This window comes from Chiloscyllium plagiosum, chromosome 41 (genome assembly GCF_004010195.1).
Source record: "Chiloscyllium plagiosum isolate BGI_BamShark_2017 chromosome 41, ASM401019v2, whole genome shotgun sequence".
NCBI lineage: Eukaryota > Metazoa > Chordata > Chondrichthyes > Orectolobiformes > Hemiscylliidae > Chiloscyllium > Chiloscyllium plagiosum.
The window spans coordinates 11,353,028-11,379,721 of NC_057750.1; the positions used below are offsets into that span (position 1 = coordinate 11,353,028).

A 26,694-nucleotide genomic window follows, 5' to 3' on the forward strand; every position below is an offset into this window, starting at 1 on the left:
CTGTTTCCATGCTGTACAACTATATAAATCTTGCCCTTTGTGTAATTTGGCCTATATGTGACTCCAGGCTTACTGCAATCTGGTTAACTGCCCTCTGAAATAGCCTTGCAAACCACTCAGTTCAAGAACGAAAAAGGATCGGTAATACTTTGCCAGGAACACCCATATATGGTGAAAGAACAAATCAAAGGAATTCAATCTGACTTGTTCATATATCACTGTTTCTTCTGTGGAACTGGATTTATTTTACCATTCCTCTCCTATTGCCATAGTTGAAAACCATTATCCTAAGAACGAAGAAAGGTCCAATGCCACCTTTTCAATGCAACTATGTCCACAAGTGTGGCCGTACCGAGAACACCCATATCCTATGTAAGAGGTAATTTCGGTTTAAACTTTAAGATGTGCCTGGACCACAGACTGATCTATAATAAAAGACAAAACCTTTGTTTCTTTTCTAACAACCATTTTATATACTCAAAAGTAGAGTAGTTTAAATTGTGCAGAATGCTGACAATTTGTGAGCTATAGTGAAAGCGAGCAGGCTCTTGATTAATGAAGCCATACACACAGCAGAGAAGGATGAGTCCTTTCTTGATAAGACTCCAGGATGGGAGTACGACTTGACATCTGTTTCAGATTAAAGCTTTTGACTGATAAGACTACAGGGTGAGAAAAACAACAAACTTTGGAGACTCTGGAGCCTTTTGTTGCAGACTTTGTGATAAAAATAATGATGTTTTTAAGAATGTGAACCTCATGGCTTGTTGGAGCCAAGGAGAGGAGGGACTTGTCCTATAAATAATGGAGACTTTGTAAGCCTCAGCGCGCCTTTTCTTTAAGGGTGCCCGACTCTGCAGACTTGACTTGTTAATAAAACTTTGTTTTCCTGAATTTGTCTAGAGCGATTATTGAGAAGCGATTTTCGTTTCTAACATCCTAGGTGTTAGAAGAGGAAAATCTTTCTTCTCCCTTTTAGTTAAATTCAGTGTTAAGGTTGATCTCAACGTCCTTGAGTCATAGGAGGAAAAGTTGACAAAACTTCTCATTCCTGATCACTTGCCTTGTTTTTACTTGCCAGAGATGGATGTGTGTAGACATCAGGTGGGCTGAGATGGTTAACGTACATTGTGGATGCATGGTCTCATTCACACTGGGAGAAAGGTTTTTGGAGAGCACCAAAAGGATGTCAAAAACGTCATCCAAACCTGTTCCTACATTTGATTAAAATCGTGTCTGACCTGGTTGTAGTCTCAACTGAAAAGAAATGCTGGACATCACAGTAGAGAGAAAGCAAGTTAATGTTTCAAGTCTAGATGACTCTTCATAACTCCTTTCCCTAAACCTGTTATCTACCAAGAGTCAAAATCAGCTCTGGACAGCTGTTGGCGTCAGACAAAGGCTTTACAGTGTGTTGGCATTCCCATGGGGCCATTCAGGATTCGTACCTCTAAAAGATAGACCACTGAGACGTAGCTGGACGAAAGAATCATTGGTTCAAATGGCGTCCTGTGTCAATGACCCAAAGCCTACTGCTTTCTGCCTCTGACACCAATAAAACTACAACTCCCGAAAGGCACGCGGAGTGCAGCAGCTTCGTGCGCAGGCGTTCTCGTCCGGAAGGGAGGTGAGGAGTTCTGGCTGCCCTGCCCCTGATCCACCCCCGTCGTGTTGCCCAGCAACTAGATCCGGGTCCACGGTCGGGAGTAGCTGACACTGTCCGGAGCGAGTGAAACTGACACAGCGAAAGGTTACAATGTAGCCGAGCGCGCTGACTGGACGCACAGGGTAAGTTACAAAGTGTCAACCTCATTACCTTTCTAAAGTGGATACTTTTTGTAGCAAGGGAAGAATTACTGCTCCTTGGGGTTTTTAAAAAAAAAACTTTATAGAGCAGTTACTTTGACTTGAAGTCCAATTTCCCCAAAGTGTGCTGGGATCCCCCGCGATCCTGATTTTTCTTTTTGAAAGACTGACAGGGAAAAAGAAAAGTGGAGACGGGGAAGGCGCGCGGGGGAGAGCGGGGGGAAGAAGGTAAGAGGCGGTGAGAATTGCGTGAGTACGACTTCGTAAATAGCGAGTGATTCATCGCTGAGCCTGGCAGGAGAGAGCGCCTTCGGGATCGTGACGAATACAGCAGACTCCGCGCCGACCTTGTCCCCTCCTCTCCAGTTTAACTCTACTGGGACCGTTCAGAAAGACAGACACACAAAGAGAGAGCGAAACATTCTGGGAGTGGGGTTAGAATTAAAGCAGTTTGAAAGTTTTGCATCCGCGCTGAAAGTTCCGGAGATACGGCGCCTCAGTGGACACAGAGCTCCGATTGCAGCGAGGTCGCCAGTGACCAAAGGGGGTCACAGTTGATTGGTTGTAAGAGACTATATGAGTGACGGCGACTGTCCAGCTTTCCGTGCTGTCTTGTGCCTGTCAGTGGCGTGCTCCATATCCCCAATACCTCACATGAGTTTTTACGTATTGGTCTAGATTGGTCGACTTCGAATCTACACTATCCAGCAATCTTAACCACCACCTCCCCAACTCTATCCCTTTCTCTCCCATTCCATTCTCTTGTGCCCTCTGCGCTCCGTTTCTGTTAATGTTCCCCTCACCTCCTTTCTATTATTGCTCCTTTGTATTGGTTATCCCCCCACCCCGACCCCCTTTCTCTATATGGTCTCGACTCTTTCTTAGCTTTTGTTTGCCTATTCAATTCAATCGAAGCTAAAGGATAAAAATGTCAATAAATAAATGGTTACTTAATTAAATATGAGAGGATTCCATAGACCAAGTTCAAGATTAGAAAGATGTGGCAAAGTGATCATGGCACTAAACTAGTAATGCTGACAGCCAAACTAATCTCTGGAATTACATTTCAAATACCACCACAACCACTAATTCTTTGATTCCAAATCAGCTCTCCTTATCTGTCTGGCCTAGATGTGACTCCAGGTACAGCAATGTGATTGACTCTCAATTGACTTCTGAAGTGATCAGACAAACTAATCAGTTCTACCAAATCACTTTTAAAAAAAAAAGATAAACTTGATGAATCACTTGGCATCAAACTGGGCAGCGGAAACTACAATGGCACCACCAGCTAATTGGGAGAGCAGTCCCATAGGCAAGTAAATAACAGCCTGACACAGTCACACTCATCAAATCATACCTGACAATGTCCCAGACAGCACCACCACCATTCCCAGAGTTGATGCCATAGTGATATACAGTTAGAAAGGAGATGTCCTGGGAGGTCTCAACATTGACTCCAGACCCCATGAAGTCCTAGTGTCATTATGGCAAATTTAGGCAAGGAAACATCCTGCTGGCTACCCATTACTGCTCCCTTCCTCCACCTCATCTGATGAATCAGTTCTTCTCCCTGTTGAGCACCAATTGCAAGAAGCATTGAGGTGAGATACTTCGGTCGCCATCTCCAGCAGTAGCTCAGTAGTACCACAGCCTGAGCTGACCCAGTCCTGAAGGACTTAGCTGCTAGTTAGGGTCTGCAGCAGGTGGCAATGGAACCAACAGAAGGGAAAAGCCTACTTTACCTCATCTTCACCAATCTACCTGTCACAGATGCATTTGTCCATGACAGTATTCCCCTCCACAATGTTGTGTGGTACTATACCATGGGATTTTAGATTAGAGTGGTGCTGGAAAAGCACAGCAGGTCAGGCAGCATCCGAGGAGCAGGAAAATCGACGTTTTGAGCAAAAGCCCTTCATCAGGAATAGAGGCAGGGTGCCTGCAGAGTGGAGAGATAAGTGGAGCCCTGGAGGCTCCCTGCCTCCATTCCTGATGAAGGGCTTTTGCCCAAAATGTTGATTTTCCTGCTTCTCGGATGCTGCCTGACCTGATGTGCTTTTCCAACACCACTCTAATCTAAACTCTGGTTTCCAGCATCTGCAGTCCTCACTTTTGCCTATTACCATGGGATACTGGTGGGACACTGGCTATGGTAAAGGCTGTGGGTGTTGTGCTTCAGAACTAGCTGCATCCCTAGCCAAGCTATTCCAATGCACATATAACATTGGCATGTATCCAAACATGTGAAAAACTCTCTAGGTATGTCCTGACCACAAAAAAAACAAGACCAATCCAACTCAGCCAATTACTGCCCAGTCAGTTTACTTTCAATCATCAGTAAAGCATTCAAAGAGGCCTTGACAGTGCAATCAAATGGCACTTGCTCACTGATGCCCAATTTGGTTCTGCCAGGGTGACTAAGTTCCTGACCCAATTGAAGCCGTGCTTGGTCCAAAACAAACAAAAGGGCTGAACTTGAGAGATGAGGTGAGGGTGAGTGCCCTTGATATCAAGCTGGGATTTGACCAAATGGAGCCTCAAGGAATCATAACAAAACGGTAGTCAAGAGAAATTAGGAGGAAATCTCTTCACTGGCTAGAGTTATGCTGTGGACAAAAGAAAATGGGTGTAGTGTTTGAGGTCACTCAACCCAGGACATTGCTGCAGGCATTCCTAATGATAGTGTTCTGGATCCATTCATCTTCAGTTGTTCAAAAATGTGGAAAATTGTCAGCACAGTGCTCAGTGGTGAGTTCGATTCCAGCCTCTGGTAACTGTCTATGTGGAGTTTGCACATATTCCCCAGGTCTGCATGGGTTTCCTTCAGGTGCTCTGGTTTCCTCCCATAGTCCAAAGGGGCCATGATATGGTTACAGTCCAGTAGGTTTATTTAAAATCACAAGCTTTCAGAGTGCTGCTCCTTCGTCACTTCACCTGATGAAGGAGTAGAACTCCAAAAACTTGTGATTTTAAATAAACCTGTTGGACTATAACTGGTGTTGTGAGACTTCTGACTTAGCCCAAAGATGTGCAGGTTAGCTGATTGGCCTTGCTAAAATTGTCCTAGTTTCCAGGGATGTGCATGCTAGGTAGATTGTCCATGGGAAATGCAGGTTTACAGGGATAGGGTGATGGGGTCTGGGTGGGATGCTCTTCAAAGGGTCAGTGTGGACTCGATGGGTCAAATGGCCTACTTTCCCACTGCAGGGATTCTATGAATGAATGACCTTCCCTCCTTCATAAAATCAGAAGTGGGAATGTTTGTGATGATTGCACAACGTACAGCACCATTCATGACACTTCAGATACTGAAGCAGTCCACTTCATATGAAGTAAGTCCTAGGTGATATTTAAGTTTGGACTGGTAAATAGTAACATTTCTGCCAGTAAGTGCCAGGTATTGACTATCCCTGAACAATTGGAACATATGGGAGTGCGACTGTTGTGGTGGAGTTGTAGTGTCCCTATTTCTGAATTAGGAGACTCGGTGCCCAGAAGAACTTGAGGAAATGCTGCACTGCTGAATGTTCCATCTTTTAGGTGAGTGAACAAACTTTGCCCCCATTTTTCATCTTCAGGAGTACAAAAGATCCTGTGACACTATTTTGAAGAAAATCGGGGCATTATTCCTGGCTTTCTGGTCACTATATATCTCTCAATTGACATCATACAAAAAGATTATCTAGAGTCTAGGAGCTTCTTGTGAGCAAATTTCCTGCCGTGTTTCCTAAATTGCTTTTTGAACTGCAGCTCCTGTTGTAATTCATTGACTTTAAAATGTTTTGAGACATCCAGTGGTCAGGAACTGTGCTATAGATATGCACCTTTTATCTGCCTTGCATTTTCTCTTGATCTTTTATGAAGAGAGAGCAAAGCAGCCAATCCTTCCTCATATACCATTCCCTTAACAACCACCTGCAGTCGTAGAGTGCCAATAAAAATATCCCCAGGTGCTTCACAAAATGTAGCCAAGAATATACTAACAATGAGCTATACCAGAAATATTAGGACAGGTGATCAAAAAGATGCTCAAAGAGAGTTTTTTAAGGAAAATCTTTAAGAAGGACAGAGGACATTAGGAAGGGAATTCCAGAGTTAGGCTGATGAGGGCTCTTGGTTTAACTATGTAATTTTCCTTTTTTTTTTGTCAAGGAGTGGAGTGAATCAGTACTGACTCATGTGTAGGCTCCTCTCCTCCCCTTTACACTCCCACTGATCCCTTCAAACTCCTCCAGGTAGAAATGTTAGTTATCCCATTAACACCTTGCATCCCCGAACCTTCTGTAATCTGCAATTCCTGTCCTTATAATTAAGCACTGCACAATAGCTTGTGACAAAGGTTAATATATGTGGATAATATGTATACTTTCCTAGCTACCGTCAGTTCTGAGGAAGGGTCACAGTCCGGAACGTAAACTTTGATTTCTCTACACAGATGTTGCCAGACCTACTGAGCTTTTCCAGCAACTTCTGTTTGTGTCGTTATTAATGTATGTGGAGTTGGCCAATAACTGAATGCATGGCAAACTGCCCAACAAAGAAAGCGAAAACTTGGACTTTGGAATGAGTAACTCAATAGTATATTTTGCAGATGATAACACATTTTAGAGGAGGTGGATGTGCAGCAAGCACAGAAAAAGAAGCAACAAAATATAAGACATTAGAAAGTTTGCGATTAACAATTTGTAAAGATGGGCTATGGCAGGAAATGCAGGAAATCACATGGCTTAGAAAATAAAGAACATAATAGAAATTGAAATAGATAGAAAAGCAGAGATCTAGGAATATTGGAGAACTAAAAGCTGCACTGCAGATCATTAGAACAATGGAGTTATCGACGTAACATTTCTACAGATATACTGTATGAATCAGAAATAATGAAGTTATGAAGAGTTATCTAGACTCGAAACATTAGCTTGCTTTCTCTCCACTAATTGTATAGTATCCTAGTCAAGTGCACTTAGCATACAATGCACAGTCCGATCTCCATAATTTAAAAAGGATACAGGAGCATAGATAAAAAGAACATGGAAGTATTTACAAGAATGGTACAAGAATTGAGAGATTACAACTATTTGCGAAGATAAGCTATACATTAATTTTGGCTGAAGTGGTAAAGGCGAGTACAATTACAACATTCAAAAGCCATTTGGACAGTACATAGATAGGAAAGGTTTAGAGGGATATGGGCCAAATGCAGGCAAATAGGACTAGTTCAGTTTAGAAAACCTGGTTGACATGGATGAGTTGGGCTGAAGGGCCTGTTTCTGTGCTGTATGACTCCATGAGTTATTGGAACAAATGCAGTGGAATTCTATGTGATTGCTAAGTATTGCTGGACTGAAGGGAAGAATCTACAAGGCAACTATGAGACCAGCCATGTTATTAGATGCATAAACTTGGGCAAGATGAAGAAGAGAAACTGTGACTGGATATTGATGCTGAGATGTGGAATAATAGGAAGGAAAATCAGAAATCAGCACATTAGGGGTCAGTGAAGATTGTGTTGAAGAAAGTAACTAAGAAGAGACAGAAGATGTCATGGTTATGGGTTAGGCTGGAAGTGTGATGAAATGAATGATTAAGATGGAACTCTTAGGAAGAAGGGTTGGCACAGTAGATGTAGATAGAATGCTTCCACTTGTGGGATAATTCAAAACTAGAGGCCATATGTGTAAGATAGTTACTAGGAAATCTAGTAGTGATATAAACAGAAATGTCTTCACACACAAGGTGGGTAGAATATAGAATTAGTCATCACTGTAAGTGCTTGAGACAAATAGCTTAGATACTTTCAAAAGGAAACGAGAGGAGTATGTAAGAGAAAAAGGAATAGAAAGATTCCCTTAAGGGGTGAGGTGGAAGAAATGGAAAAAAAGGTATGTGTAGAGTAACTGGACTGACTGGCTTGTTCCTCTGATGTATGTACCATATAGTGTTGTCATATCTATTTCTGAGTTACAGATCTCTATATACTTTATTGAAACAGGGAGACCAAAATTACACACAACTTCAGATGTGATTTCACCACATTTCAGTTTGAAATGAGCCACTGCAGATTCAGACTGAGTGCACAACATAAAATTCACGTAGCTCTCTGCTCATGTTTTCCGTGAACTGGCGCCGCAGTCGATGAAAGCACCTTTCCTGCTGAGCTCCATTCTTGGTTCCAATCAGATTGAACGGCACATACCTGGTCATGGAAATCAAAGTAATGGGGTGATTGATCAGAGGAGACAGGTTTGCCATCCCATTCCCAACATGTTCCATATACAAGAAGGACGGGTTGCACCTGAACTGGAGGGGCACCAATATCCTGGGCTTGCTAGAGCTCTACAGAAAGGTTTAAACTAGTTTTTTAGGGGGGTGGGAACCGGAGCCACAGATCTGAGGATGGAGTAGCTAGTGAACAGCCAGATACAACATGCAGAGAGTCTGCGAGGAGGAATAGACAGCTGATACGGCAAAGTTGCAGTCAGTAGGATGGGTTGAAGTGTGTCTATTTTAACACCAGAAGTATCAGGAATAAGGGTGATGAACCTAGAGCATGGATCACTACTTGTAACTATGATGTTGTGGCCATTACAGAGACTTGAATATCACAGGGGCAGGAATGGTTGTTGGATGTTCCAAGGTTTAGATAGATCAAAAGGAATAGTGGGGGGAAGTAAAAGAGGTGGGAGTGGCATTGCTTATCAGGGATAGTATCACAGCTACAGAAAGGGAAGTCATCAAGGAGGGTTTGACCACAGAGTCAGGATGGGTCGAAGTCAGAAACCGGAAAGAAGCAGTCACATCATTGGAGTTTTCTACAGAACCCCCACTAGCAACAGAGACACAGAGGAGCAGATTTTGGAAAGGTGCAGAAGTAACAGTTGTTGTTGTCATTGATGACTTTAATTTTCCTAATATTGGAACCTCTTTAGTTCAAATAGTTTGGATGGAGCAGTTTTTGTCAGGTGTGTTGAGGCAAGGATTCCTGACTCATTAAGATGGGCTGACTAGAGAGGAGACCATTCACCCCCTCCGAATGAGTAGCGCTCCACTCTCTCCACACCAACCCCTAGTTCACCATCAAACCTGGTGACAAAGGCAGGGTAGTAACCTGGATAACGAACCTCCTTTATCGCAGAGCCCGAATGTCAACTTTCTGACACCACATCCTAAGTCCCCCTTGCCCATGATCCCACCATGACCCATCATTGCTAAAATTCCTCACACTGTCTGTGACCTTATTGCCTCCAGTAATCTCCCCTCCACGGCCTCCAATCTCATAGTGCCCCAGACCCGCACTGCCCGGTTCTATCTGCGCCCCAAGATTCACAAGCCCAACTACTCCAGCTGATCCATCATTTCGGCATGCTCCTGCCCCACCGAACTCACCTCGTCCTATCTCGCCTCCATCCTCTCCCCCTTGGTTCAGGCACTTCCCACCCACATCTGTAATACCAACCACAACCTCCACCTCTTCAGTAACTTCCAGTTCTCCGCTCCCCACCCCCCCAGTGCTTTAGCTTCACTATGGATGTGCAGTCCTTTTACACATTAATACCCAACAAAAATGGCCTCCAGGCCCTCAGCTTCTTCCTCTCCAACAGACCCATCCAGTCCCGCTCCACCAATGCCCTCGTCTGCCTTGCTGAATTGGTCCTCACCCTTAATAACTTTTCCTTTAACTCCCCCCATTTCCTCCAAATTCAGGGGGTGACCATGGGCACTGAGATGGGTGCCACCTATGCTGGCCTCTTTGTGGATTAAGTCAGACAGTCCCTCTTCAGTACCTACACAGGCACTGTGCCTCAACTCTTCCGCCATTACATTGATGACTGCATCGGTGCAGCGTCCTGTACCCAGGTTGAACTTGAGCATTTCATCAACTTCGCCCACCCTCAAATTCACTTGCTCCATCTCGGACACCTCCCTCCCCTTTCTTGATCTTTCCATTTCCATCTCTGGCGACAGTCACCAGATGGACATTTACTACAAACCCAAAGACTCTCATAACTACCTGGCCTACATCTCCTCCCACTCAGTATCCTGAAAGAACTCCATCCCGTTCTCCCAATTTCTCTGCCTCCGTCACATCTGCTCAGACGAGGAGACATTCTACACCCAAGCATCCCAAATGTCCACCTATTTCAAACAATGTGCCTTTCCCACCTCTGTCATCCACACAGCACTCCACTGCGCCACCTCCAGCCCCTGTTCCACCTGCTCTAAACCCCCCACAATACAATAAAGACAGAGTCCCTCTTGTCATTACCTAACACCCCATCAGCCTCTGTATCCAACGCATAATCCTTAAACACTTCTGTCAACTCTAACAAGACCCCACCATCAAGAATATCTTTGCCTCCCCACCCCAATCTGCCTTCCTCAAGGACTGTTCCCTTTCCCCACCGACACCCCCAATCTGGTATACCATCCACCTCACCTCCATCCAGGGCCCCGAACAGTTCTTCCAGGTGAGACAGAGGTTCACATGCCTCTCTTCCAACCTAATTTACTGCAGCAGGTGCCCCTGATGTGGTCTTCTCAACATCGAGGAGATGAAATGTAAACTGAGGGAACGGTTCGCCGAGCATCTCAGCCTGGCCTGCAGGGGCCGACCGAACCTCCCAGTCACCACCCATTTTAATTCCCCTTCCCACTCCCTTTCCAACATGACCATCCTAGGTCTCCTCCGTTGCCACAATGAACCAAACCGCAAATTGGAGGAACAACACCTCCTCTTGCGTCTGGGCAGCCTACAGCCCGGAAGACTCAACATTGAATTCTCCAATTTCAAATAACCTCCCTTCCCTTCCCCCAGCTCCCTTCCCAGCCCCCTCCTCCTACCTTCCTCTCCTCTCAGCCACCTACGAGATTCATTCCTCCCAATGACCAACCAGGTTGTACCCTCTACCTGTCTTCACCTATCCCCACCCTGCCCACCCCCTTTATCTGCAGCTCCCCTTACACCACCCCCAGTCCTGAAGAAGGGTTACATCTGAAACATCGACTTCGACACCTCCTGATGCTGCCTGGCCTGCTGTGTTCTTCCAGCCTCCTGCTTGTCTACCTTGGCAACAAACCAGGCCAGATGTCTGATATCTCAGTGGGAGAGCATTTTGGTGACAGTGATCACAACTCCCTGACCTTTACTATAGTCATGGAAAGGGATAGGAGTAGATGGTATGGGACAATATTTAATTGGGGAAGGGAGAGTTACAATGTTATTAGGCAGGAACTGGGGTGCCTAGATTGGGAACAGATGTTCTCAGGGAAATGCATGACTGAAATGTGGAGGTTGTTTAGGGATCACTTGCTGATAGTGCTGGATAGGTTTGTCCCACTGAGGCAAGGAAGGGATGGTATGGTGAAAGAACCTTGGGTGACAAGGGATGTGGAACATCCAGTCAAGAGGAAGAAGGAAGCTTACTTAAAGTTGAGGAGACAATGATCTGACAGGGCTCTAGTGTGTTACAAGGCAGCCAGGAAGGAATTGAAGAATGAACTTAGGAGTGCTAGAAAGGGGCATGAGAAAGCTTTAATGGGTAGGGTTAAGGAAAACCCTAAGGCATTCTAAACTTATGCGAAGACCAAGAGGATGGCCAGAGTGAGGGTAGGGCTGATCACAGTTAGTGGAGGAAACTTGTGCCTGGAGTCAGAGGAGGTAGGGGAGGTCCTTATTTAATGATTTGCTTCAGTATTTGATGTTTGTGAGGACAGTGTGAAACAGGCTTATATGACCGAACAGGTTGCTATTAAGAAGGAGGATGTGCTGACAATTTTGAAAAATGTAAGGATGAATATCCCTAGGCCAGATGGGGTACACCCTAGGTTACTACAGGAAGTAAGGGAAGAGATTGCTGGGCCTTTGACAATGATCTTTGCATTCTCACTGTCCACTGTAGTGGTGCCAGATGACTGAGGGTGGCAAATGTTATTCCCTTGTTCAAGAAAGGGAACAGGGATTATCCTGGGAATTATAGACCAGTCAGTATGACGTCTATGATGGGCAAATTATTGGAGAGGATTCTGAGAGACCGGATTTATGATTACTTCAAAAAGCATAGCTTGATTAGAGATAGCCCGCATGACTTTCTAAGGGACAATCATGCTTCACAAACTTTATTGAATTCTTTGAGGATGTGACAAACACATTGATGAAGGTAGAGCAGTAGATGTGGTGTACATGGATTTTAGCAAGGGGTTTGATAAGGTTTCCCATGGTAGGCTCATTCAGAAAGTAAGGAGGCATGGGATACAGGGAAATTTGGCTGTGTGGATACAAAATTGGCTGGCGCATAGTAGGCAAAGGGTGGTGGTAGATGGAAAGTATTCAGCCTGGAGCTCAGTGACCAGTGGTGTTCTGCAGGGATCGGTTCTTTGTGACTTTTATAAATATCTTGGATGAGGAAGCGGAAGGGTGGGTTAGTAAGTTTGCCAATGACACAAAGGTTGGTGGAGAAGTGGATAGTGTGGAGGGCTGTTGTAGGTTGCAACGGGACATTGACAGGATGCAGAACATCAGTCCCCACTTACTCCAGGATGCAGAACTGGGCTGATAAGTGGCAGATGGAGTTCAACCTGGAAAAAGTGTGAAGTGATTCATTTTGGAAGGTCGAATTTGAATACTCAATACAGGGTTAAAGGCAGGATTTTTGGCAGTGCGGAGGAACAGAAAGATCTTGGGGTCCATGTCCATAGATCCCTCAAAGTTGCCACCCAAGTTGATAAAGTTGTTAAGAAGACATATGGTGTGTTGGCTTTCATTAGCGGGGGATCGAGTTAAGAGATGCAAGGTTATGCCACAGCTCTGTAGAGCCCTGGTTAGACCACACTTGGAATATTGTGTTCAATTCTGGTCACCTCATTATAGCAAAGATGTGGAAGCTTTAGAGAGGGTACAGAGGAGATTTACCAGGATACTGCCTGGACTGGAGGACATATCCTATGAAGAAAGGTTGAGGGAGCTAAGGCTTTTCTCATTTGAATGAAGATGGATGAGAAGTGACTTGATAGAGGTGTACAAGATGATGAGAGGCATAGAGTGAATAGTCAGAATTTTATTCCCAGAACAGACATGGCTATCACAAGGGGGCATAATTTTAAGGTGATTGTGGGAAGGTTTAGGGGAGATGTCAGAAGTCCGTTCTTTCCACAGAGAGTGGTGGGTGCCTGGAATGCACTGCCAGCGGTGGTAGTGGTAGTAGTCAGATACATTAGGGACATTTAAGCGACTCTTGGATAGACACATGGATGATAAGAAAATGAAAGGTGTGTGGGTTAGTTTGACCTTGGAGTAGGATAAAGGGTCGGCACAACATGGAAGGCCGAAGGGCCTGTACTGTTCTATGTTCCGATTTTCAGCATTCCTATTATTTTTATTCCCTGGTCCTCTTGGATCAAGCGGAGGCCATTCAGCCCAAAGAACCTGTTCTGCCATTAAGATCGTGGCGGTTTCACATTCTATTCACCTACCTGTAATCCATGCCCTTTGATACCCTCAACCCACAAAGATCTCTGTGTCTCAAACATGAACACTCGCTGCTGGGATGATTATTTGTTAATTATCCTCTTCTTTCATCGTGATGTGGATGAGTCAGCCATGACTCGCGTGTAGGCTGCTCGCTCAGCCCCCACTGGTCCGTAGTCTCCTCCAGTTCGAAATTTACATCTTTTCCGTTAACTCCTTGAGTTCCGCCTTGCTTCCTATAGCCCTCTAATTCCGATATGTTTTGAAATGTGTTCCTATTTGAGGCAGTGAGGGCCGCTTTTATTTCTCATCAGGTAGAGAGTGCCCCGAAGGCACAGATTCTGGAGTCACGACAGGGGAAAGGACCCTGAAAGCTTTCAAAACAAAATATGCCAAAATGCTAGATTTTATGAATTCACAAGCAGTTTGTGTGGGATTTGAATCTTTGACACCTCCAGGTTAATTGCTGGGAATGAACATGCTGGAGAGCAGGCTCTGATTGTAGCTAGCTGCCAGGTTACCGACTCAGAAGAATGTGAGAGTTTGTAACTATCTCCTGTGCCGTTTGGTGAGTAGGAGGTACCCTCTCTGGAACAGTCAGTCAATGTGGGGCTGAACGGCAGTGGATAAGCTGCTGCCGGTTAGAGGGAGGGATCAGGCCGGGCTACCTTTCAGTTTCACTTCCTGTGTGTGGGTTGGCTTTACTCTATATCATGTGATAGGGTATGGAGGGGGGGACTCTCAGCTGCTTGTTTGATAGGAACCAGTCGGCACTGATCCAGCAGCTTGGGGTATCCCTGGCAGGTATGTAAAGATTTATAAGTTCTCGACACGTTTAAGGAGAAGTTAGATAAATAGGTTGAAAGGAATATTGGATTGAATACTGGCAGGATTGGAGGGCGCTCAAACCCTAGTATGGATCAGTTGGACCGAATGGCCTGTTTCTCTGCTCTTTATAGTGGTGAGCTGAGCATTCTGAAGCATTCAAGGGAAGCGGGAAGGCGGAATTTTGAGTCAAGAAATTCCCGGTTGGTGTCTTCACCAGATCTCTAAAAGACTGACTGTTACTTCTGAGCTGTCGCTGTATTTGGGATTGTGACCAAGACCGTAGAGATGTTCCTTCTCTCGCTGTATATCTATCTATCCGTGTCTGTCACTGACGATTCGGGGTTTCCATGTCCCAAGCTGTTCCAGGGAGCGGGAGATTTTGTTTTAATTCTGCTCCAGATTTTATTTGCAACTTGCTTTGAAAGCCCCGCCTCTAGAGCCAGTCATGATTTGGAGGTACCGGTGTTGGAGTGGGGTGGACAAAGTTTGAAAATCTTACAACACCAGCTTATGGTCCAACAGGTTTTATTTGGAAGCACTAGCTGCTCCTTCATCAGGGTGGGATCAGTCAAGTCGAGATATCACTGTGGTTTGGGAGGGTTTGAAAGTCCGATTTCGGTATTAGGAGCTGGACATGTCTGTAGACCCCCATCTGTGTGGTTATAGGCGAAGGTTTTTATCTGGGGAGGAAGGGAAGGTCCCTCTAACCTCCTTCCAACCTCAGGGCTCTACTCACTTGACTATTTTAGACAAATTGTACAGTTGTCCTTTTTTGGTCCATTCCTGTTGTCTCTGGAGACCTCCAGTTTGTTGACTGCCTTTCTCCCTGTTCCGTGGAACGATTGTCGCCGTTGTATTTCAGACTTCCTTTACTGATTAATATTGTTCCCGCTAGTTGCAAGTGCCTTTCACGGCGAGGGGTGTCGCTCTGAATGAGACACGCCCCCCTGAGTCTGTGACTGAAACCGGGATCTGAAATCTCGGGTGAGGAATCCAAGTGATTTGTGGCTGGAGGAACTGTTGGAGATGTAAAGACCATTATATAATCCACCCGCTGTTGGTCTCCCACTAGAACTGAACATCTTTGTACAGGAGGCAAAGTTTCCCTTTATTTCTCACCACTCCAGTGAAGTGTATGTCGTTTAAATGTAGAAACAGTGGACAGCCAGTATGTATGCAGTAGGCCCCTAAAACAGCATCGAGATAAGGCACAGAATATTTTGTTATTTGTGATATTGATCAAGGGAGAAACGTTGGCTCAGATTATCGGCCAGACCTCTCTCCTTTTGAAATTGGATCGTTTTACGTCCACCAGAGAGAAATGTCTTGGTTCAATACAACGTGTCATGAGAGTCTGCGCTTCCGACAGAACTGCACTCGCTCAGTATTGGTCAAGGCTATTGCTGTTGAACTCTGGGCTGGGGCTTGAACCCACAACTTTCTGAAGCGAAAGTGCATTGAGGCACAGCTGGCGTCCATGAGAGTGGTTTTAACCTCTCATGTAGGTACCTTGTTCAGAGTCAACACAGTAAAGGCAAGGAATTTGAATTATATTCTGTAAGGAAGTGTTGTCAATGAGAGAGGTTGTCATAGACTGCTTATTCTGTAGTTAGTGAGGTGTTCACAGGGTAAATAATAACGCACTTCTTTACTACACAGAGGAACACTTTTTCAAGATGAAAGAAATACATCCAGTCTTCAGTGATGCAGTGTAGAAGGCTGCGAACATGGGTGGATGAGTTGACCTAAGGGTCTGTTTCCGTGCAGTTTCACTTTATGACTTGTTCTTCACTGTGTGAGACTGACCAGAGAGAACCTGATGATACATGAGCAGTGATCTATCTGATGTGGTGCCATAGCAAACACTCTAAGTGGCCACAATTTGTAACTTTATTTTTAATTCATACCAATGGGATGTGGCTGGGCCAACAGTTATTGCCCATCTCTAATTGTCCTAAAGAAGGTGGTGGCAAGTTACCTCCATGAACTGTTGCAGTTCTTCAGTGTAATGGCACCTACAGTGATATGAGGTTGGGAGAGTCACTTCAAGCGGTTCTTATAGTTTGCTGGAGTGTGCAGAGGAAAGAGGAAGCACGTTAGTCATAGGAATGCTGGGAATACAAAGTTCAGACGGCAGCAATGAGTTAAACACAAACTTGCAAGCATGACTGGTTACAATGTCTTCTGTTGCAATTCTATCTTATCCATGAGTTCCTCCAGTAACATTGTCTCCCACAATCTATTAAAGCTCAATCCTGGTGTCCTTAACTGTAACATGGAATCATAGGAAAAGTAGTTTCTCATTTCTATTGAGCTTTGCACAAAGTGTTTTACAGTCACTGAAGTGCTTTTAGAGTCTGGTCACAGTCATAATGTGGGAGACACACCAGTCACTTTGTACACAGCAAGCTCCCACAAATAGTGCTGACAATGAGCAGAGAATCTGTTTATTTTCTGAGATAAAATAATAGAAATAGAAGTAAGCCATTCAGCTCCTGAATCCGATTCATCAAGCAACATGATTATGGCTGATGGTCAGTCTCACCGCCGTACTTTTGCTTTCTCTCTGTGACACTTCTCTAGAAATCTATCTTTCTGAAACATTTTCAGTGACTTTGCATCCATAGCCATTTGTAGTAAAGAATTCTACTAGTTCAACAGTCTGAATGAAGAAATTTCTTACCTTGTGGCTTACCTCATATCCTGAGATCATTCCTCCTCAAGCTAGACTCCAAGCCACAGAAAATCATCTCTGATGTTGTTTAAGGGATATATACATGCTGAGAAATTGAATAAATCTCTTCCTTTTGAGATTTGCACAAGAATAGACAAATAACAGTTTCAAGTCTTGTTCAACAGACATTGCCTCTGACATTTCTGCATGGAATGATCCGTGGATATCAGACTAGATTAATATTCTTGAGTCTACATGATGGTTGATGCAACAATTTAAGGAGGATTAAATCTAGCAAATTTATCTTCAGCCACCAAAAATCAGTCAAGTACATTCAATTGTTTAATATTTCACCTCTCGAAAGACACTTCCAACAGTGCAGTATACCCTCAACCCTGCCTGGGTTCTTGTGTTAAATCTGGGGGGATGGTCAAGTCTCACTCCAACCTTTTAAACTGGAGGCAAGAATGCTTCCACGGCCAAGTTTATTCATAAATCTACAGTGTTTGTAATCTCTTAGCTTTGATGTTCCTCTCTGACTAAATTAACCCACTTTTTTTAAAAAAAAAACCTCATGCCCTCAGCTCTCTTCAGAGTTCCCCAAAAGTTTTTGTTTCCAATTGTGTGGCAAAACTAGATACCGTTAATAAAATATTTACATTGGTAAATTCACAGGAATTTGGGAAAAGCTAAAGTCTTCATCTTTCAAAACGAGAAGCTGGTGGGCTGACCTGAAATTATGAAGACATTTGATAGTGTGGATGCAGATATGGTGTTTCCACCTCCCAAAACGAGGGACAAAAAATATGAAACAGTGATAAATCAATGGGGAATTCATTGAAAACCTTTTTATCCAGAGAAAGGTGAGAATGTAGAATTACTATCACCAGGTGCAGATGAGGTAAGATAAATGAACTTGTTTTAGAGAAGTTTAAGGGTGAAAAGGGTCAAAATAATAGGGTTAGGCAGAGAGTTATGAAGAAGCTCGTGTTGAGCATAAAGGCTGGTTTGGATCCATTAGAACCAAATGGCTTGTTTTTCTATACATACCTTGCAACTGGACCTGAACTAATCCAAATTCTCCCCTTTGCTTTTAGGTGTGAATGGATCTGAAGATAAAGTGTGAGAAGCACGGACAACTTACTGGTTTGTGAATCTTTCAAAAGCAGCCAATGGCTGCAAGCAGGTGTGTAAAAAAAAAAAACTTGAGGCAAACTCGATTCTTGTATAAAGTAGGTAGAATGAGCTGTTGGCGGTTAGTAACTATCCATTTCTTGTGGAAAAGAGAGCTTATATGTTTATTCTACAATTTATCCTCTTCCTTCATCAGGTCACTTGCTCCCTGAGTTGGGGGGGGACAATCCAGTGAGAAGTTTGCCATCCCCCTCTCCACTTCTCCCTATTCGTTCTTGAGACATCAATAAGTTTCATTTGACTTGTGGACAGTCAAGACCCATTGATTTGGAATGTCACAAGTCATTTAATGATTAAAAACCTGCAGGCTACATGATGTCAGTTGTGGCTCAGTGATTAGCCCTTCCATCCAAGTCAGGAGTTCCTAGCTTCAAGTCCATCACCAGGACATGAGTTCAAAGTCTAGGCTAGCGCTCCAATTTAATATACACTGTCAGATGAGCCATCTTTTAGATGAATCATTAAACAGAGTCCTGTCTACCCTCTTGGGTGGATGTTAAAGATTCTATGACACTATTTCACAGAAGAGCTGGACAGTTTCACCAATATTTTTCCCTGGCTCAATATTTTTTTAAAAAATCATTGCTGTTCATGAACTGGTTGCCGTGATAACACACATTATTTTATTGACTGTAAAACACTTTGGGACATCTGGTGGTTGTGAAATTTTAGACAAATGCAAAATTTGTTTTGGGGTACAGTAATCTAACGATTCTGTCACTGGGTCAGCAAGGTGGAGCTCCTCAGTTCAGATTCTACCATAACAAGTTGTAAAATTGAATTCAATATTTTAAATTTTTGTTTTGGGTGGCAAACAGAAATTGGCAATAAATATTGAGGTTGCTGTTAAAAACCTAATTGCATCACTAATGTCCTTCAGGGGAAGAAACCTGCCACCCAACTATTCCTGTCTAACACCTAGATGTTGACCCAATGTCCTCAGGATAGTAAGTGCTGACTGGCTTCCAAGATGCAGGTCTCGATATGATTGTTGCAGTTTCATGGTTATTCCACAGGGTTCTGTCCTTACCAAAGTGCACTCAGTGAAGATTATTAGACAGTCAGTGGTCACTGGAAGCAAGCAACAATTTTCACTTGTAAATTAAAACACCACAAGGAATCTCACAGAAGTATAATTGGGCAAAAGTTAACACCCAGTCAAAGAAAGAAATGTTACACTAGGTGATCAAAAATGAAATGTTTTAAGGCCTGGGGAATATTGCTGAACAAAGAGACCTTGGAGCGCAGGTTCTTTGTTCCTTGAAAGTAGAGTCACAGGGAGATAGGATAGTGAAGAAGGCATTTGGCTGTTTGCCTTGATTGGTCAGTGCATCAAATGTAGCACTTGGGAGGTCATGTTGTGGCTGTGCAGGACACTGGTTAGGCCGCTATTGGAATACTGTGTGCAATTCTGGTCTCCCTGCTATAGGAAAGATGCTGTGAAACTTAAAAGGGTTCAGAAAAGATTTACAAGGATGTTCCCAGGATTGGAGAGTTTGAGCTACAGGGAGAGGCTGAATAGACTGGGGCTGTTTTTCCTAAAGTGTCAGAGGCGGAGGGTAATCTCACAGAGGTTCATAAAATCATGAGGGACATGGATAGGGTGAATCGTCAAGGTATTTTCCCTGGTGTGGGCGAGTCCAAAACTAGAGGTCATAAGTTTAAGGTAAGAGGGGAAAGATTTTTATAAGGGACCTAAGGGGCAACAATTTCATGTAGAGGATGGTGTGTGTATGGAAGGTGCTGGTACAATTACAGCATTTAAAAGGCATAAGACTCTGATATCTGGATGGTAAATGAATAATAAGGGTTTAGAGTCATTATAGGCCAAATGCTGGCAAATGGGACTAGCTTAATTTAGGATATCTGATGGGCATGGATGAGTCGGACCGAAGGGTCTGTTTCCGTGCTGTCTATATCTATGACTGAGTATCTTAAAGGAGGAAAGAGAGGTTTAAGGAGGGATTAAAGAAGTTAGCACCCTGGCAGCTGAAGATATGGCCAACAATGGTAGAGTGAAAGAAGTGGAGGATGTGTGAAAGACTAGAATTAGAGGAATGCAGTTATCAGAGGCAAGTACATTTTGGAGAGGGGGGAATTGAAATTCAATGCGTTTATAACAGAATCTCTGACAGCAGATCGCGATGGTGAGGAACAGCATACAAGTTCCCCTGATCCCTTTTCCACAAGGGAGCAGTGTCTTTGGCAAGCTGGGGGCAGTGGGCAGATACAGAGACATGGCCAAGAGACCGAGGAGGAGGAGGAGGAAGCCAGGACATCAATAGGATGTTTCTGTTTCTGGCTAGAAAATCAGAAAGGAGAATTAGAGCTGGCATTACAACTACTGGGTATCCAGCTATTGTTGACTGACAGTGGTTAGAAAGCTGGGAAGTGCCAGTGGCAACCAAAGTGAATGATCTGTACAAAACTTCTGAATGCAACAAATCCAGAGGAACAATACATCTTTTTTGGGTCTGGGAGACATGGTAATTGGTATTATATGGTAATAGGAAATTAACTGGAGGAGCTTCTCCAACTGAACTCATTACCCAGCTGGTTAGAGATCAGGAGTCAAGATCCTCGAGCCTGCTTGACCATTCAGTAAGATAATGGCTGATCTGTTTGTGTTCCAAATTCCACATTCTCACCTACCCTTGATAAGTTTGATTCCTTTGCTTAGCAAACATCTATCTGTCATCGTCTTCAAAAATATTCAATGACCCAGCTCCCACTACCTTCTGAGGCAGAGTTCCCAAATCCTTCAACCCTGAAAAAATTCTCCTCATTTTGGAACTAAAAGGGTGACCTGTAAATTTAGACCAGTGCCCCTAGTTCTGGACTCCCTCACAAGACAAAATATCCTTTCCACATTCAGGATCTTATACATTTCAATCAAGTCACCCCTCGCTCTTCTAAATTTTAAATAGAAAAGAGACCAGACTGTCCAAACTATCCTCATAAGACAACCTGGTGGCATGGTTGCTCAGTGGTTAGCACTGCTGCCTCACAGTGCCAGGGACCTGGTTTGATACCACCCTTGAGTAACTGTTGGTGTGGAGTTTGCACGTTCTCCCCGTATCTGCGCATGATTCCTCCAGATGCTCTGGTTTCCTCCCATGGTCAAAAGATGTGCAGGTTAGGTGAACTGGCCCTGCTAATTTGCCCTTGGTGTCCAGGATGTGCAGGCCAGGTGGGTTACCCATGGGTAAGGGGGCTAGTCTGGGTGGGATGCTGTCTGGACGGTTGGTGTTGACTCAGTGGGCCAAATGGCCTGCTTCCACAAAGTAGGGATTCTATGATTCTAATCCATTCATTCTGGGTGTGAGTCTCGTGAACTTCATCTGAATCACTTCCAATAAATTTACACCCTTCTTTAAATAAGATAATTAAAACTGCACACCCTATTCACAATGTGGTCTCAGCAATTCCCTGTGTAACTGAAGCATAACATTCTTTCATTTTATATTCAGATCATTATGTAATAAAGAGATTGTTTTCCACCAGCCTTTTGCATGCTGTATCTGCAGAGTGACGTTTTCATGAATCAGAACATCTAGATCACGTTATACCTCCAAACTCTGCAGTCATTCTCTACTTATTCTGCTTTTTCATTCTTCCTGCTCAACTTCAAATTTTCCCACATTGTACTCCTCTCTCACTCACTCAACTTAAGTCCTTCTGCAAATACTTTATTATTGCTTCTTAATAATAATTTGCTATCTCAAAATTTTATCTCCCATGCCTTCACTCTCCTCTAATTCATTGATGTAAATAGTAATCTTTGAGGCCTCAGCTCCAACCTCCTGTGGGAATCTACTTGTCTCACCCTGCCAAACAGACAGACACATTTATTTATGAATATGCTGTTTTCTGCCAACTAGAAATAACCCTGCACCATAATTTTTCTTTTTCCAACAATAACTGGAGCAGGCATGCAACACTTGAATAGCTAATCAACTGGCAGCACCATTTTAGCCAGCCAAGCCTCATGGAGCAAGAGAGAGCAGGGCAACAGCAAAAAGTTTATGTAGGTCCATGAATAGTGCAGACCAAAGCCACTCATGGCAGCTTAAAAGATGGGAAATTGTATTGGAGTGAGCCACGGAGAGATCAGGAGTGTATTTCAATAATGATATGCTGATGGATCTGCGATATTTGGGTGAACATCCATTGTAAATAATTAATTCCTCTAAGTTATACTTTTCCATTATCTATAAATATTGCCATGGAATTTTAAAAATCGCTCTTTTATAATCTTTGTACACTGTTTTTGTTAATTGTCTATTACACACGGATGGTCAGAAACAGTGTAGGTCAACAAGCATGGGGCTGACTGGATTTGGTGGAACGTAGTACATAGCATGGATCTTCAAAAGCTGAATTTCATGGACCGGCAGGTGGGGGTTCACTGGCCATAGGTACATCGAACAGTTGAGTTTGAAAGTAGGAATGGTGTGAATGAGAGTTTCAGCAGTTAATAACTGGTGATATGACCGAGGTGGAAGAAGGTAGTCCTCCTGGTGGAGAGGATAAGGAGTCAAGAGCTCACCTCTGTCTCAAATAGGGTGCTGTGGGTACATACATTTGGTTCAGTTTCAATAGCCAGGAGGAGAGATCGGATCATTAATAAGGGAATGGATTTAGTTCAGTGACAAAACAATGGTTCAGTTTATCCAGTTGTTAATTAGAGTAAATCTCTGCACTTACATTACTGGCTGATCTTCACTTTGAGTTGAGAATGTGGTGTTGGAAAAGCACAGCAGGTCAGGCAGCATCCGAGGAGCAGGAAAATCCCTGTTTCGGGCAAAAAACCCTTCTTCAGGAATGTTTAATTTGAGGTTAGTTCTGGCACTTTGACTGAGCTACCACAACACAAATTGGGGTCAACCTCCTGGACTGAATGGCAGGATTGCAGTGGGTCACCAGGAGGAATAAATGCAGTATTCATGATGAAAGTCTAGAATCTTCAATCTCTCACCCTTCATTAATTGGTTGGATCTGACCTTTCACTTCCTCGCTTCCCTTTCACCAGAGCCCCTCAAAACCCCAAACAGGTGAAATGTGATATACTATATTTCCTGTTCACAACACAACCACCTCTACACTGGAGATACCAAAAGTGGACTGTGTGACCAGTTTACAGAGTGTCTCATTCAGTCTGCAAGTATTACCCTGAGAGTTTGATTGTTTGCCACTCTGATTCTTCTGTCCTCCACCTTTCAAATTGATCTAGTGAAGCTCAGTGCAAACTTGAAGCTTCATCACATCATCTTTCAACTGGGCACTTTATACCCTTCAGGACTCAGCATGGAGTTTGATAACTTGAGAATAACTATGCTCTCATTTACTCAAGATAAGAGCTGTTGGTAATTTTTCTGCTTTTCCCACTTCCCTTTTGGACCAAATTTTGTTCCTCATTCCTTGCACCATTACATCTCCTTTTGCTTTGCAGCATCATCCCATTAGTCACTCCTGAACCCTATCACTCAAGCTAAGTAATGGATGTTCGGAATCTGATTTGAAAACAGGAAATAGCCAGTCTGGTGATATTGGCAGAGAGACAAAACTGAAACCTTAAACTCTGTTACTCTCTCTTTATCAATAAATTATTTTAGCGTGAGTAATTATGGAATTTCCTACCTGTATTACAAATCTCTCCCTTTAGATTTTCTTCCCTTCTCCCTACTTTTGTCTCTGACTTGTATTTGTGTTTAAAAATTGCTAAATCTTAATGTTTTCCTGGTTATTATGAAAGATTGCAATGTTTACTTTGCCTCTCTCTGCAGTTGCTGCCTGAGTCTGGTGAGGATTTTTCACCTTTTTCTGTTTTCAGTGCTGATAGTGTCTTTTTGTTTTGTGCAGTTTTCCGTTGGGTAAAGGAGTGAAGCGGAAACGCCACGAGGATGACGGTGGTCAGGCTGCAGCAGAATACACTCCACAAACCTTCCATTGTGGCACATTGCTAGACATCTCTCTGCTTAAACTGCATCAGAACTGTGTTCTGGCAGAGCGCAACTTACACCGCTCCGTGCTGATTGCCAATACCTTGCGCAGGCTGCAAGCGGAGATCCGCTGGGAGAATGGTCACAACACGATGCCCAGTGAGATGCCACTGCTGCCACCTGAGCAACTTACTAGTGGTGCCAACCAACTACAGCCCCTCTCCAAAATGGGAGAGGAAATCACTGATCTAAACAACAACATTGCCAAGGCACCCTCGCCAAGCCTCACTGAAGCACCCTTCTGTCTCCTCTCTGGCAATGACAGCTCATTGTCCTCTGCCATCTCCACCATACTTCAGGACCTGGACTATGTGGAGGACCTGAGCACCCCTCCAGGCCAAGCACCTCCCGAAGATGACCATCTCTTGCCGCTGAAGCCAGTGAGCCCAGATCCCCGGCCGGAGCCCAGATCCCTTGATTCCATCTTCACAGCCTTTGAAATTGCAGACTCAGATGACTTCCTTATTGACGGTTCCCTTGATGCAATCTTTGAAGACATTGACACCTCTATGTATGATGTCCCGCAGGGCTTCCCTGCAGGGGCCTGTCCCACCATCCAGCCTAACAAAGCTTCACGAGGCATCCCTTCAGCAAAGCCCCACAACAGCCGGACAGACTTTGAGTTGGAGAATCTGATGGACCTTCTTGTTGGTTGATACTTTGTGCAAGGGGATTTATTCCCTTTTTGGAATATTAACTGGTATTTTTCCAAAACCCAAAAGACTTGGACAAGAACTACCTGGGCTGCTGTTCCACCTCCGTCTTTTTCTCTTTGCAGAGTTTCTGGCCTCTAAATATTCTTCTCTGTAGAGTCCCCACTTTAAAGCCACTGGGCTCATACCTTTGTCCCCCTTGGGAAAAGACAGTTTTAGCTTCTGCTGGCAGACCAGTCTACATGTCACATGCCTAAATGGATGGAGACTGGATTTGCACACAGGGAGGCAAAGGAATAGAAGTTTGCACTCATAGAATTCTATGCGGTTAGATAGGAGGAGGCCCATACGGATACCAGCATAGTCCATTTCGGCTGAATGGCTGACAGGATGGGTGGTCCTCTAATCACCTCTGTCAGAAGTGGTGAACAGAGCGTTCCTTTGGGCTGCAGATGACCTACTTGTGTGCATCCAAGCATGACCATAGTGGGGAGGGGTAATTAATTGGTAATAAGTCAGATTGCTCACCATCACCTTCTCAAGCACAATTAGAGATGGGTAAGAAACTCTAGCCTTGTCAGCAATGTTTCCTGTTCAGTTTGCATGCATGTAGCTGTTCAGAGGGCCCGTGCACAGCATTGGTGTGCCACACTGTTTGCAGCATCAATTTCTGGTTCTGAAAGTTGCTGCCACATATGGATCTGAGTTCCATGCAGAAGAAAAAATGTAGCAGGAACACTGCTTGTCAGTGAAGTTCACATAATTTTCTTTCTTACAAGAAGTTTCCCTCTCCCATTTTCCATGTTTCTAATGCCCAGTTGAAGAGTTCATGCCTAATTTTAACTTTTCTGTATGTATGTTAATATTGAGATTTTGTGTGTGTATATAATAGATGTGTGTGTGTGTGTGTATATATATTTTGTCCTCTGCATGCCTTGGTTACTCCAAGTTGTTAACGTTTAACACTTGATGAACATCAGCAAGGGCCTGGATAAAGATGCAATGTCATTTGATCTATTTATTTCGCAGTGCATTTACCTTTCCTCTCCTGAAGGTGCTGACTCTCCCTGGATATAGGTTGCTCATAACTGGAGTCTCCCTGGGGTACAGATTCCACAGGGCCCAACTCTTCCTGGGGACATAGTTTTCATAGACTCTCCCTGGGGTGTGGGCCCCACAGTCCCTGATTCTTCTTTATCCCTCTCCCATGTTGCCCTTCAATGAGGTGCTCTGCCCAGTCACTGCCTACTCTTTTTGACAGTGATGGCACTAATATATTTCAATGCTGTAACTTTTATGTAAAGCAGACATGTCCTATGCTAGCTTCCTGTTGGAGGTGGGATGGATGCAGATTGTCCTGGCACACACTGCAGGCAGAGTGTGCCAGCATTAAACCTGGTGACCAAGAATGATCCACCCAATGTATTTATAGAGCAGACAGGCAAGATTTGGGGGCGAAGGGACATAAAGGAAAGAGCCAAAGGAACAAGCACCAGCAAATCTTGGAGACACTCTGATCATAACAGTGAAGCCGGTCTTCGTTCCCCTTCTTTGTTCCCGTAGCACCCAGTCCCTTCCTGAATCTGTTCACATGTGGCTCACTCCAGTCCTACTTTCTTCCATGCCTGCTTTTGTTAGCATTAACTAAATAATGAAATTACACTGTGCTGCTTTTGAGCTATATAAAATTAATTTAAGAACAACAATAAATATTTTTGTTTTGATGTTTCCTATATTGTTTCTCGCATTCCTGGCAGTCACTTCTCACAGTTCAAAGGTTTACTCTCTAGGTCAGTAGTTTTTCACCTCTGACCCCTTGACATTGGGCCTTAAGATCTGACTTGTTAAAGGGCTACATGGTTGTTCATACTGTCCAGAACAAATAAACGTTTGGGGGCTTGGTTAGCTCAGTTGGCTGGACAGTTGGTTTTACAATATAGAATGATACCAACAGCTTGGGTTCAATTCCCACACTAACTGAGGTTTCCAAGAAGGACTGCCCTTCTCAATCGCTCCCCTTGCCTGTGGGGTGGTGACCCACAGGTTAAACCATCACCAGTTGCCTCTTTGTAA

At 43.9% G+C, this 26,694-nt stretch overlaps 1 protein-coding gene and 1 long non-coding RNA gene across 3 annotated transcripts; one reads left to right on the forward strand and one right to left on the reverse strand.

Moving 5' to 3' along the window:
- The first annotated feature begins 1,608 nt into the window (after positions 1-1,608).
- Positions 1,609-26,350, forward strand: LOC122542858 (SERTA domain-containing protein 1-like). 2 transcript variants are annotated; one of them, XM_043680959.1, is made up of 3 exons: positions 1,609-1,788; positions 17,870-17,958; positions 23,829-26,350. In XM_043680959.1, the coding sequence occupies exons 2-3, from the start codon at positions 17,945-17,947 to the stop codon at positions 24,622-24,624; spliced, it is 810 nt and encodes a 269-aa protein (XP_043536894.1). In that variant the 5' UTR covers positions 1,609-1,788; positions 17,870-17,944; the 3' UTR covers positions 24,625-26,350. The 2 variants fall into 2 exon arrangements, with proteins under 2 accessions (XP_043536894.1, XP_043536893.1); XM_043680958.1 differs by lacking the exon at positions 1,609-1,788 and adding an exon at positions 13,987-14,074.
- On the reverse strand, positions 7,170-13,882 carry LOC122542859. The gene is made up of 2 exons (XR_006309875.1): positions 13,276-13,882; positions 7,170-8,002 (listed from the first exon to the last, which is right to left on the reverse strand). It is a non-coding gene; the product is annotated as an uncharacterized LOC122542859 (long non-coding RNA).
- Positions 26,351-26,694: the final 344 nt, after the last annotated feature.